Source organism: Falco biarmicus, chromosome 4, assembly GCF_023638135.1.
Source record: "Falco biarmicus isolate bFalBia1 chromosome 4, bFalBia1.pri, whole genome shotgun sequence".
NCBI lineage: Eukaryota > Metazoa > Chordata > Aves > Falconiformes > Falconidae > Falco > Falco biarmicus.
In genome coordinates, this window is record NC_079291.1 from 1,939,584 (window position 1) to 1,954,197 (window position 14,614).

A 14,614-nucleotide genomic window follows, 5' to 3' on the forward strand; every position below is an offset into this window, starting at 1 on the left:
GATAACACCGGAGCCTATATATGTGTGTAACTTTAGGTATAGGGTTTCTTTTTTCAATTTATGAACGTTACATTGGGTTTATACTGATGATCATGTTATGTATCCAAAATATATTTTATCTATGTTAAAATGTATATTTTATGGTAGCAACTGGATGAGCCTGTATGGATTTTCAGTGTTTCAAAACAGAAGGAGAGGAAATTTTTGTAAGAATGTAGAGAGTGGCTCCAAACATAAAAGTTTCTGGACTCAAGAAAGCTCTGAGGTGTATGCTTCATCTTAAATGATGAAATGGAGCATAAGCACACACCTGGAGCTGAACCTCAATACCGTTACAGAAATAGGCACTATGGAAAGCAGGGTGATCAACATTTTGGCTCAGCGTTTTGAGTTTCCCAAATTAAATGCTGGAACTGTGCAGAAAGAAGTGTTATTCTGGAGGTGCAGTGAGAGTGGTAAGGTCTGACATCTCATAAACCTTTTGGCCACTCAGAATAGGGGCATGAGTCCAAATTCAGCACAAGCTGGGAGATGTTACTTCATCCAAAGGTAAGACCCAACAGATGAGTTGATTTGGATTACAGTACTGTGGGCAAGAAAACCTCTTCCCAGACCCTGCCAAGCAGCCTGCGGTCTTGTATGGGAGGCAAATTTGATTCCTCCTCATGCATAAGTGAAGGCTTCCTTCACTCCTCAAGCTGTGAAGCAAACTAAACTGACTGGTAGTATGGTCTGTGCCTTGTTTTGGTGGGGAACTGGTGCTCCAGACCCAGCGTTTCGTAGAGGGACGTAGCAGGTGTGATTCGTCAATCATTTCCTTGGAGGGAGCAGCATCCTGCTCATACCTCACCACTAGGAAAAGAGCAGGGATTCATCCAGGGTTTCTGGAGATGCTGACAGCCGACTGCCGTGGTGGTGGCCTGTGCCAAGACGTGGCAGCATGACATGTCAAGCGATACAGACATACCCACGATGAGGGAATGTCGTTGCCTCCTTATAGCCCAAGTAAGCATGTAGATGAGAGACTTCATGTTTATCTTGCTCTGCTTGCTAGTCTTATTCCTCTTTCTCTGAGCTGCCTTGAAGGTTGATAGTGTAAAAATAGTGGCAGAGCAGCAATCTCACTTACAAGTGGTGAAAGAGTTTAACGGTGAGAAAGTCACCTGCAATTCCTGTGAGCTGGTGGGAGATGGCTGTGGCAGAATCAGGCTGAAACTGGTGAGAGCTGTCAGTGTGGCACACCTTCCCAGATGCTTCAGTCCCCAGTGTGGTGACTGCTTGTCCCCTACACCCCATAAAAGCTGATAAACTGGATCAATGCAAGCTTTGGATTAGGCAGGTTATTGGATTCAGCATGGCAGATGGAAAGTGTTGGAAGCACAGTCGCCCTGGAGGGCATTTGCAGGCATCAGGCTGTCAGATCAGCTGCTTCTGTTGAGCCAACGTGAGGGCAGTGCGAACACGGAATGCGCAGGATTGCTGCTGGTGGGAGGACAGGGAAGGCAGGGATGCAGTGAGGCCACTGTGTAAGACGTGATGTCACCCTCTGCGCAGATCTGCTGAAATTAGGAGCTCGAGTTGCTGGCTGTGGCATGGAAAATTATTCACACACATTAAATTCTTCACTCAGGATGTGATAAAAGGCAGCCTGTAATCTTGCTGTAAGGTCTGTGGCCAGTGCACTATGGAGTCATGAGGATTTCAAAATATCGCTTGATGTTAAGAGCTCTGGAATTTTCTTTGCTTCCATGGCTTGAAATGGATATAGTCTAGTGAGCTTCCGCAAGACCTATTTATTTGCTAGGGTTTGGTTGGTTTTTTTTTTCAGATAATGTTGAGATTCTCTTTCTGGAGTGATGAAAATGGTTTGCTTTTGTGAACTGAATATTGTTTTTCAGAATCTGCTGGATTATTATTAAGCCAATAACTGCATATGATAATGACTACAGAAATTAACAACTACATTTACAGTAACGTATGTACAATATAATTTTAGAATATGCCTTGAAGCTTTCTGTCAGTATGTCTAATGTTCTTACTTGGGTGATTGTTATTTTACCTTCAACCTGAAGTAAAAATAAGATATGATCAGAGTCATGATTTGTCATTCCAACTGGAATTAGTCATTGGTCATCAAGATGCTAATCAGATTACCTGTTTCTAAAACTGAATTTCACTAATACGTATGAATAGTTTTCAACTCCACAAAACTCTTCAACAAATTCTGAAACTTTGTTTAGGTTGGATTTGTCCTACCCAGCGTCAGGCACTCTGGTGCTCAGGTGTCTGGTCCAGCCTGGTTGCCTGGGCTGCTGCTGCAACCAGTGGAGGAAGGTACGGCGCCAGGAGATCCCCACCCTGCTTACCTCAGACCTCGGTCGGGCGAGGGATCAGCTCACTGTCAGCGTGCCCATCTCTCCCCGCTGACTCTGGGCCTGGATAAGTTCAGGGAAACATGTAAATCTGGCACTTGGGCCGGATCAGACCCTGTAGTCCCATGTTGCTGGGAGAAGGTGCTGTCTCCCGGATTCGGAGCGGTTCCCTTGGGCCAGGACAGCTACTGGAAAGGCTGTGGTGATCCCATGGCATTGGTGGGCTGTTTTCTCTGGTCTGTGGCTCAGGCACAGAAATAAACCAGCATAAAGTCACTTTAGAAAAGCCGCTCGGGAGGTAGCCCCGGGCAGGGGTGCAGAGGGTCTCCCCGGCAGAGTGGGCACGGAGGGAGGAACGATTTCACCGCTGCGGCTCTGCTGCCAGGCCCGGGCAGCTAAGCCTCAGGACCGACGCTTTCGCTAAGCCCGATGTCAGAGCTTGGGGCACCGGTCTGGCGTTTTTCGTTGCCCCGGACGGTCTCGCTTTCTCGTGCGGCAGCATCCCTGCTAAGGAGCTCGAGCCTGGGGCCGCTCCGGCGCCGCAGGAGCGGGGTAAATCGTTCCCCACGCTCGCTCCCCCTCCCCTGCCGGCGCCGGGCGGCCGCAAAGACGGGCGGCCGGGCCCGGGACACGCGGGGCCGGGCAGGGGCTGGTGCAGGGCCCGGGGGCAGGGGCCGGCTCGGCCCGCGGGTGGGATTTGCCGGGGCGGCGGGGCGGCGCGCGGGCGGCGGGGGGGCAGCGGCAGCGCCCGCCCCCTCGGTCCCGCCCGGCCCCGCCCGGCCGGAGCCGCCGTGCCGCTGCCGGGGCAGGGGCAGGCGGGAGCGGGGCGGGGGGGACCGGAGCCGGCGAGGCGTGATCGCCCGAGGCCCCTCCTGCCTGCCGGGGAAGCCTTAAAACACCCCGGCGAGGCACGGAGCCCCGCACTCGGGAGCCCCGACGCACGGGCAGAAGCGCCTCGCTGAGCCGAGAGCCGCTCCGCTGCAGCCGCCGCCGTGAGTGCCGCGACGGGGCGGGCACGGGCACGGGGGGAGCGGGCGGGCCGGGCTGGGGCGCGCTGGGGCGGCCGCGCTGCTCCCGCCGTCGGGGCAGGTGCTGACAGCGCATCCCCTCCCCTCCCTCCCTCCCTCCCTCCCCGCCGTGCAGATGCAGGGCACCGTGAGGCTGTGGGTGTCGGTGCTGACTTTCGCCCTGTCGCTGCTGGTCTGCCTGGGGACGCTGGCAGAGGCGTACCCCTCCAAACCGGACAGCCCCGGCGAGGATGCCCCCGCAGAGGACATGGCCAGATACTACTCGGCGCTGAGGCACTACATCAACCTCATCACCCGGCAGAGGTAGGCAGAGCGGCCCGGCCGGCATCCCCTTTTCCCACCCCCCGGGCTGCCCGTTTCCTTGGCGAGGGTCAGGGGAGGGAAGCGGGGTGCGCCTGGGTGCCTTGCCCTGCCTCCCCCACTGACACGGGGAAAGACTGTGGTGCACAGACTCCTTCCCTTTAGAGAGTGACAGCCACGCACCCCTGAGTTGGCTCTGGGTCTGGAGCTGAATTTCCACCACCCAAGTTGGCAGAAGGGGCAGGGGTTGATGCTGCCTCTGCCCTCTCAGCCCTCTCTACCCCTCGTACAGCCAGGCTGCCAGGCAGAGCATGAACTACAGGGCAGAGTGTATGGGGAGACACCCCCCCCCCCCCCCCCCCCCCCAAAATAAAAAAAAAAAAGGGAGAGAAAACACACCTAAGCTGGGAGCTGGAGAGAGCGAGATAGGGCAGTCGGAGCAGTTTCCCACTTCTGTTGCTGCCACTGACTCTAGTGAAGACTTTGATGAGGAAGAAGTGTCCTTCTAGCCTTGCTGAGGAGTTGTGCTAATCCAGGTGCTTTGTGGTTTGCCAGCTACTCGATGCAGCTGCAAGTGCTAAAAAGCCAACTAGTCCTAGCAAAAACCCTCTCGAGACCACTAGCAAGAACCCAAGCTCAAGGTGAAAGGGAAAAGAGTGTGACCCAAACCCGCCTGGCTCTGAACTGGCTTTCTGGGGATGACTGTGCTTTTTAAAGTAGAGGTAAAGGCCCAGTCTGGAAAAAGTGCAAATTATTATCAAAAAATTGTTTTATTTGGGAGCATCTGTCCGGTTTAGACTGTGATGACGTTTCCCCTGAGGTCCCTGAACAGAATGCGACCCAGAAGAGCTTTGACATATTTATCTATTTGTTTAATATCAAAACCAGATGAGAGGTCTAAACTTAGGCTTTCATTTGCCCCTCTAGAAGTCTGAAGAATTAAATTAGAAGGCAGGCTGTTGCGTAAGCGAGAGCTTTCCCGCAAACCCATAACATTGCCTGCCAGTGCACTAATAGCATAACACAGATGAAGAGGAAGATAAAAACACAGATCTTCAGCCTTGGACTTTTAAAGCAATATTCACAACTTGTTCATGTGTAAGGCATGCTTGTGTGTGATAGTCTGTGCTCGGATAACTTTTTGTTTAGATTACAGCTAAAATAATCTGGTCCTCTGCTGCCTTTTCCCCTTGCATGTGGTGGGATCTCCAGGCCGATCTCTCATCTCTTCTTTTGTTTCTTTCATCTCTGATTTCAAAGGTGGTTCCTGTCCAAAACCAGGTCATGTTTAAAAACAAGCAAACAAACAAATCCCAAACCCAACAAAATGAACCTTCTCATCTGTATTTAGCTTCCACTACTGATGTGTGCCATGTATGTTTGCTTTAACATTGACTGTGTAGCTTTTTTTCTGTAATTTCTGGGGTGCAAGTACAGAACTCAGAAATTGCGACTGCTTTCATTCTTCTGTGCGGATTCGGGTTCTGAAATGAAATTGTTATTGCTGTTGATTGATAAAACAATGCAGAATTTAAATTTTGTTCTTCAGATTTTACCTAGATTTCCCACCCACCCTCTCATATTTAAAGGGAACAGTATTGACCTGGAAGTACAAGAAAGCTGGCAGAAAAAACGCACCGCAATGGCAACTTCATGATGTGCATTTTAAAGTTGACTACATAAGTTATCTAAAAAAAAAAAAGTGTGTGGTGAATTAACCATGCAAAGATAAAGCAATTGCCTCCTCCGTTTGGAAAGCTTAACTGAGCTCCTGGGGGTCCTGTGTTTCAGCAGTGACACAGTCACTTGCAAAATGAATCAGTAACTTTTGAAGCGTTTTGGACCGGTCTAAGGGCAATCATTTGGTCCATTTCAGTGGTTGTGCTCAAAGCGTGCTTTCTTCTTACAGCTTTTTACCTCTGCTTTTTGTGCGTGGTGCTGCTTGGGAGCCCTGTAAGGGGGGGCAGAGGAGGGGTCCGGGGGCTCGCCCTGCCCCTCCGGAGGCTGTGTGAGCCGGCAGCGCTCAGCCTCTCACCAGACCTGGTGCCTGCAGCCTGGTCGCTGCAGCTGGTGAGATGGATCAGGAAGAGCGCTTTGGGAAAGGATGAGGAGATCAGTGCTTTTTTTCTCTTCAGGTTCATCTGTCTTGTCTTGGTTGATGTTTCTGTGATTATGAATAACCTGGCTCATCCTCCTGGCTTCTACTTCTGGCCTAACCCAAGCATTTGAGTGTCATTCCCCTGTGATCTACTGTGACCCACAGGGTCTTCACCCCAGCTCCCATGAAGGTTCTTCCTTGCAGACCTTCTTTCTGTTCTTCTCTTTATGTGGCTGCTTTGCTCCCCCTCTCCTTTGAGGTCCTTCCTCTTCAGATCCATCTCACTTAGCTTCAGACATCTGTGTCCATCAGCTTTATACCCTTTTGTGGTTATCTGAGGGAAACAGGTAGTTGTGGGGCACAGGTCACCAGGCCTGTTTCAGGCTTCTGATGACGTCTCTTGTTCCTTACGTGCCAGGTCTTTATAACTTAAAAGAGAGCCTAAGGTAACCAGCAGAGATGCAGACTCCTACCCTGCAGATGTCTGTGTGTCTTTAGTCTCACCTCGGTTCCCAAAACTGTCCTGTGGTCTTTGCCTCGTGCCCCTCTACTGCACTGTTCAGGGGGCTTTTTTCAGAGCCCATCTTTACTTGAAACATTCCCTTTTGCTGCTTGCTGCTGCCTGTACTCGCTCTTGCCAGCAGGCCCCCTTCCTTTCTTGTACCTCGTAGCTTGTTTGTGGATCTGTGGCTCTCCTGTGCTGCAGCAGATCAGGAAGGCCCTTCCTGCTGGAGCTTGAACTATAGGCAGGGCAGAAGATACCTGAAAGTGTGTCTGACTTGGGGAGTGCTGGTGCTCCCGCTTCATGCCAACACCTTTTAATGGGGAAGGGGGCAGATCCTGAGACCTTCGGAGGGGTTTTGTGGCAGTTTTCTGAATCTGACCCACAAGATGCTTTTTTGAGGTCCTTCAGCTCCTGTCGCTGGCCTTGGACCGGTGGGGTTTGCCTCCCAAGGCCCAAGTTTTCATAGGAAGCTTTGAGATTTTGCTAAGGCTGAGATACGAAGTTCCTAGTAAGAACAAGTGTGTTCACTCTTCAATCCCTCTGGCTTCAGCTGGAGCTGTGGGTTATCAGCATGCCAGAAAAAAGGTTTTAATGCCTCAAGCTGAGCATAAACCCCAACTAGATATTTTCACAAAGCTTGGAGCCTCACTCTTTTAAAATAGCAATGATATTTGATAAAAGTGTTTCCCAAACAGCAAATAAAGACTCAGCTTTCTGTATTCACGTGGTCTCAGAGCTGGGTAGGGAAGGCAAGGAGCAAACCATGAAGCAGCTGGAGTAAAGATCTCCCAAGGCATTTGCTTCAGTAAGAAGGGATGGACTCTGTCCATGACCTCTTTTTAATATGGCTGTGGCATGGTTCTTTCCCAGTGGCAAAATTACAGAGCAAACGGGAGGTTTAGGCACCTGACATAGGAAGAGTGGCCACTCCTTGGCCAGCCCAGTTGGTCGCAGTCAGCGATCACCTTGCATGCAGCTTTGCTGTGTGAGGACATGGTAGGTCCATCCAGCACAGGTCTAACCAAAGCACAGAAGGGACTCCTATAAAAGATGTCTCTCCAACACAGTCATCTTCATAATTTGACCAAATCTCTGCACTCCAGGGGGTTGCTACCTACTTCTTATTCAGACAAAACTTTCCGAGAGATTAGTGGGAATTTTGCCCAAGTGTGAGTTGTTGGAGCAAGTTGTTGATTTGTTACATCAATTTCTTTAAGATAACAGCAAATTGGATTCCCCCTTGGTTGAAGTCCAGGTCACATCCATGTTAATCAGAGTAGGGAATTAGAAAGAAATAAATCCCTTTGTGGTGATGGAGTGTGAGGTATTTGATTCAGCATCATGCTTGATTGCGTTATTGTAATAGCATTTTACTATGTCTGGCTGGTTCTTTTCAGATACCTGCTTTCAGTCAGCTTAGATTAAGAAATTTACTTTAAGTTTCTGAAACTGATGCTTTATCTTTCTGGAGCACAGGTGATGTACTAAAATGATTACGGCAATGTAAAAAATACAGAGTTGAATAAAATGATTGAAAAGTGAGGTATGTTTCCACTTCCCAGGAAGTTATGCCATCAACAGGCAAAACTGCTAGCTTTTTAAATATAGTTTTGGAAGGTGGGGTTTTTTTCTTTTAAATTTAGATTAAGTCATTGGAGAAACATAATCTTGATAGTAATGGATAAAATGTAAGTCCTTAATTACACATTTGATTTCTCTGGAATCAGAATTCCACTCAAGAGGCATTCACAAAGCTTTTATCTGTTAATGTACTTTGTGATTCAGACTAATTACATAAACAAGTTACAAACCATGATCTTAATTCTTTCCAACCAAGGAGCGTTTGCTTACAGTTACCACTCTCAGGCTAATGAATCCTTATAGTGATGAAATGTCTGCCACGCTGGCTGCTCGTTGTCGCTTCTGTTCTCTCAGGAAAACAGAGCAAATTCTTTCCCAAGAACCAGGAACCGCAGTACTTTTTAACTGTTAAGCAATGTATAGTACCCAGGATTTCAAAAAACAAATTTAAAAAAAAAATAATGGAAAGACAGCTGCTGTGTAGCGATACAGGACAAAGGCAGCCAGTGATATCCCATTTAACAGAGCTCTGAATCGGGAGGCTTTCTTGTCTATAGACATGTAGTTCAAGAGTGGTGATTACCTTGGGTAGCTTAGTTTTTAGGACCTAATGCGCTATGCGTTTAGCAGCCCCAAATGTAGTAGCTATCTTAAAAAATCTTGGCCGATTACTTGGCAAACAGAGTTTTGTTTTCTATTAGCTTAATAGATAAATTCCACTCTTCATTTACCTAATTTCTGATGAAGGATACAGTAGCATCTAAACCAAGAAGAAAGTTAATGAGATAATGGAACTGGGTTTGTAGGCAAGAATGACATGCTGGGAGGTCACGTCATGCACAGCTTCCTGCCTCTTCCTTCATGCTCACATAAGATGCAAGATCCTAGAGTATCTAGGAACAGCCATTAAATTGAGAAATATTTGATGTTTCTCGATACTATGATGTAAAATGATTATGGAAAAAATATAGAAAAATACAGAAAAAATTAAAACTGAAGAATGAATATTTTCTCACATGGCTATGTCGAGTTGAGTCAAAGTACTTGCTGGAAAGCTGTATTTATGTCTGCTCTAGTCATTTTTTTCTGAAAAAAATGACTAATGGTTCTGTGTCTAGTCTTCATTTTTAAAAACTGACATATAAAAAAATAATTTTTTTTAAATCTTTCCTTAGATATGGAAAGAGATCAAGCCCAGAGACACTGATCTCAGACCTCTTGTTGAGGGAAAGCACAGAAAATATTCCCAGATCCAGGTATGTATGAATAGGTTTTGTGGAGGCTTTCGCTTCTCATTTAGATTTAACAGTTTCATTTGTTATCAGTAAATATGTTTCACGGGGAGAAAACATATGCCACCAACAGCTGGGTAAACATGTCCTTAAAAAACATTAATTCCCTTTTTGTTAAGAGCTAGCACCACCTATGAATGCAAGAAATGCCTTACTGGATATAATATAGCCCGAACTCCTCGTTTCCTGACTTTGGGAGCACACCATACCTGCTGTTTGGAGGAGGAGAAGCACTCCCACAATGCTTCCCCATACTGGACTTTATTACACAGAATTGTGTGCCAGTGCCTGATGATGATTCCTTACATACTGGAGCACCAAAGCTGGCATATTTCTACTCATTTGCTGCTCAGACTGGTTCCTCTAAAGATGTGCGAGTGGTAAATACGCACGCACATAACTTACGCACAAATGCACGGCAGTGACTGGTCTTTAAAATACAGTATTTCACATTGGTTTTGTACCCAATATTTTACAAAGGGGAAAAAAGGCCTTTATATTTCCATTTGCTCTTGGTTTGAAATAACACTGGTATTTCAAGCAACAGTGGGGTTTCAAATGTGCATGCTGTATTTATCTAGTTGGGTAATGACACTTCAGCTATAATGTAAGATACTGTAATAGTGACTACAATTTACGCAGCTGAAAAGTAAGTATGTTAAAAAAGTAAGATGCCAGGGGAGTTTTGGCTCATGAAAGAAAATTTTACTCACAATCAAGCATGAATGAGCTCAGTTTAAGCCTTCACTGATAGCCTGAAGTTTGCTGATAATACTTCTACTGCAGAAATAAACATTTTATGCAGTAGTCATCTCGGGAGTCTACAAGCAAATGCTCTGCACTTTCATGAGCTGTGCAAAAGCTCAGTTAGACTAGCTAAATACTTAAGCATAATAGTCTGTAGCACTGAACTTGGGGCATGATTTTGTTGCTGAAAGGTGACCAAAATTTCTACTGCCATCAAGGGAGGCTGTCCACAAATGAGACTTGTGGAACTTGTGCATAGAGAGACCATTGACTTATGGTTTGATGACTAACCGCAGCTGTGGGGATGCACTTTTCTCTGCAGATGCTTATGTAAAAAACTGCATGGAGCGCAGTGAAATGTATTAGACTATTTTCTGTTTGGTAATGACAAGGCAGAGCCCTCACATAATGGGAAATTTCCGCTGCCGTGAATTTGAGGCAACACACAGGGTAGCACAAAGTCTTAATACTCTCTGTTATTTTCACCCCTTCATAACAAAACTTCATGGTTGTTATTATTATTGTTTCAATAATGCTATTTATAACACACCAGGGAGAAAAACTCATGAGCAAAATAACAAACTAGTCTGCATTTAAGATCAAGAATTGATGAGAAACAGATTTCTATTTCATACCCCCTGTAACAGCACTTTAAATTGAGTATGGTATCTGTCATTCATTGATGACAGTTATGGGAGTACTGGGAACAATGACGTCTAGTTTTCTAGGATAAAACCCTGTATCAATTCTGAACCCTGCTCTAGCTTTTTCCTCCATGTGAGGACATAATTAAATCTCCTTTCTACCCAGCCCAGCGTTTCATGGCACATAAGGAACTTAGTATCTCTGAGTTACCTGTACCACTCTGACTTGGTTGAAACTGTCCAGAGGGTTTGAAAGCTGGTGGGGAAGTTAGGGGAGCCATGCAGGGGTGGGACAGCTGGACACACAGCAGACATGCCCAGGTACAACACAGCTGCCTAAGCCTTCCTCCTGGAGGAAGAAAGGCTGGATGAATAAAAGGCAGGCTGGTATTATTCTAAACTTAAATTAATGAGGTAAATGTTTAGAAACAGTTATATAGGCAGCCAGTTATGGAGCAGATGTAATTTGCGCTCAGTGAAGCAGTGATGAAGAGACGTATTTCATGAGTTCTCGGGAACTGAACTTTGTAACTAAACACTGAGGTACTAATAAACAACTTAATTGTATTCAGCTTGGCTGGCCTGGTTTGGCATTTCACTTTTGCTGACTAAAATATGCCCCAAAGTATTTTGCAGCCTAGGTGTATGACTGACCCTATGAAGAAAGCTTAGAGATTCTTACAGAAGCTAGTTAAAAATTAGGAAGGAATAAAAAAAGAAGGCACCTTAACCTGAGTACAAGTAAGTTCTTATGACAAAAACAGGATGTGGCATGCTTCTGATCTTGTGGAGTCATGAGAAAATATTTAATACTCAATAACAGGATGCATCTCTCTTAACATTGCCTCTTTGAAAATTAGGATACAGAGGGAAGTAGTAGTCTAGGCTACATTTGCAGTCAGTCAAAGGGATGGGTATCTCCAAAATGAGCCTTCCATTGTAAAATGGACAGGGTGTCAACTTCCCTCTCAGGGTGTCTGTGTCACAGTCTCCAGTGATTGTGGAGGCAGACTAGATGTTTAATCAAGACTAGATGCCCAACTTTTAGATGGGAAGAATTATGGCAAATGCATTTACCCTGGTGCATCTCCATGTTCTCTCACCTGTTGACTTACTCTCTGTGTAGCCAGAGCAGCTGTTCACAAGCAGAGTACCTCTGGATCAAATCCTGCCCTCAGCGCTTTTTTCAACACATTTCAAATATTTGAGATTGAGCAGTGGAATACCGCGATAGTATTTTAGGATGGTGGTTGTGAACCTCAGTTTTGTTTGAAGGTGCTTACAGCATGACACGATTTTGTTTGGCTCGGTAAACGTTCTTTGGAAATTGTTTACTCCTGAGTTAGAGTAAAAAGTGTCTCTTTAAAAGTATTTGTATTTCAACAGAACATAGTTTTTTAGCTGGTTTTCATGAAGTGCTACTTGATGGCATAAAGCAGTTTTGCAGTGAGTTTCAGTGGTGTAAAACACTGCACCAGGGCAGCAGTATGGAGGGGCAAGTTCTGGTACCAATGCATAGACTTTTGGCCATCCATAATGCCTCTGCTTTGATGTATTCCTTACTGCTGCTATTATTAAAATGAAAATTCTAGGTAGTTCTAACTTCATATTTTTCAGAAGGGGTTTTAAAATGTGTTTAATGTTGTTGTTTTGTTTTGTTTTGTTTTTTATTCATAATGTGTATTGCAGGTTTGAAGATCCTTCAATGTGGTGATGGGATTTTCTGCACACCGTCAAAACTTTTCCTAGTTTTCAGTTCATACTCCATGCCTATGAAGCAAATCATAGCGTCATTCCCACTGCATGCAGCCATTGTATTGAATTCTGTAGAGTTTTTCCATCCTCGTATTTGTATATACCTATATTTAAATAAATTATTTGTGCATTCCAAAATATAACATACTAAATGAAAACAGCCAACTGTGTCATTGGTATAGAAAAGAGTTGTTTTAAACTATTATAACTGAATTATAACCTCCCTGCAGTCTAAAGTAGTATGGACAACAATAGTGTCACAGTTATTACAGCAATTAGTGTGTAAAGTAAGATAAAGACATCATTTATTATGGCCTCAAACTCAACTCAGCTGCTTGATTTATGCAAAACTGTTTAAAATAATTTATCACAGACTACATAATTTAGGAACATAGTTTTCTGAGAGGCAATTTTTCAGCAGGACCATACTAAAAACTTACTTATTACTTAAATTAACATATGCATTAAAATTAATAGCGTTTTCAAAATACAAAGGAATAAGTCACTGCTTAATTCTGCTAACTCCTCAAAACTGGTTTGAAGCTTGGCTGTAAGCCTGAATTAGGAATTTTAAATGAAACAGATGTAATGTCTTCATTTTGCCAATATGCAAAGCAGCAGGAAACAATATCTAAAGTAACTCATAAAGCAAGACAAATCTACAACTGCTTGTGCCAGAAAAGACGTGTCTAACGTTGCCTAAGGCCTCGTAAAGGAGCACACCGATAAATCACAACCCTTTGGGTACCTGTACTCTGAGCCTCTCTCATTTGGAGTCATTCGTGGTTTCTGTTTCTACCACAAGAAGGTAACTGGGACAGGGACAAGGGGAACTGTCTTTGGCTTTTCTTTTTTTTAAATTATTATTATTTTATGAATTTAGTTACTAGCCTAATGAGAGATTTAGACACACTCTCAAAGCTTTTATTCAAAGTAACGTAATGGAATGGTAGCATGTTACCCTTGTTCTTAAGCGCTTTTAATTCACAGATATGTATCTTGCAGTATGGTCAGGAATGACACTGGGCATGACACAGATGCTGGTCCTTGGTTTCTGATATTTAGGCACAACTTCTTTTATTTAGATACTGTACTAAATGCTGCTTAATAAAGCACACAAAAAGTTCCAAATTGGAAAAGAATCAGCATGAAGGTTTAATGTGTTTACATTTCCTTCCCACTTCTCAAATGTTTCTGCATGGCTGTTGCCCCCAGGAGAGATACATCAGTGCCAGTAAGTTCCAAATTTCTAAGAATGCATGCTGGGTGTGTTCGCAGTGCTACCAGCTTACCAGGACTGGCCAGCTTTTGTGGTCACACTGTCTTCAGCAAAGCATAACGTATTTTTCCTTTTCATGAAACACTTGGGTGTCATTGGAATGGGCAAATTTTGCTTTCAGAAGCAATATTTTTACTTACAAGCTTGATGATGTGTTCCACAGTGCTACACGTGAAATTGTGGGGATTAAGGTTAGTCTAGTATTACAAAAATGTTTGGGGTTCCTGGTATAAACCATTGCCTCCCAAGGGAGTAAGTGACAATGTTCACAGGGACTCCAGGATGGCCCCAGGTTGCTGGGACTCGCAGGAGTTCATCAGCCACAGGCCAGAGCGTGCTGGTTTAAAGCCCACATAAAATTCTGCTTTGAATAATGATTAAAATGAAAATTGGAAATTAGTGAGGTGTCTGCTATATAATATCTCTAATTCCTGGTAATTATTAGTATCTATATATACATATTAATGATTGTGTAAATGATAAAATCAGTAGATGATAAACCAGACTCGTATTGCTCAACACTATCATTACAAATGTGCCTTAGTGGAGAAAGAGAGTTAAAGGAGAATTAGTGCATGCTAATTGCTCACGCTGAGCTGTTTCACTCAACTGCCTGAGTTTTCTTGAACTTCAAGAACACCCAGAAAGAAAAGCTAGACAAATATAAAAAATGCCAGATTTATTGCCTCATGAGCTGTCAAAGATAGCAGCAAGGAAAAGCACTCACACAATATTTATCTACCCACACTTGCTCTGATTTTCTTTCTAAAATCTTCCTGTGTTCTCCGGGGTAGACACAGCGTTGCCGTAGCCAGCGTGCTTAGCACTTAGCTTCGTTCTGTATTTCATATACCACTCTTGTCAGGCCAGGACACTGAAAATATTGGATCAGCTCTCCAAATCACAGGACAGACTTAAAAAACGAGCTGTGAAATGAAGATAAACGCTGGATTTGTTTGGCATGGCTGCTGCATTTTGACTTTAGGGTTAACCTTTCCATCTTTTTCTCTCTA

At 44.7% G+C, this 14,614-nt stretch overlaps 1 protein-coding gene across 1 annotated transcript; it reads left to right on the plus strand.

Moving 5' to 3' along the window:
• The first annotated feature begins 3,188 nt into the window (after nucleotides 1-3,188).
• On the plus strand, nucleotides 3,189-12,548 carry NPY (neuropeptide Y). Its single transcript, XM_056336718.1, has 4 exons — nucleotides 3,189-3,364; nucleotides 3,516-3,703; nucleotides 9,060-9,140; nucleotides 12,257-12,548. Exons 2-4 carry the CDS (start codon nucleotides 3,516-3,518, stop codon nucleotides 12,279-12,281), a joined length of 294 nt encoding a protein of 97 aa, XP_056192693.1. The 5' UTR covers nucleotides 3,189-3,364; the 3' UTR covers nucleotides 12,282-12,548.
• The last annotated feature ends 2,066 nt before the right edge of the window (nucleotides 12,549-14,614 follow it).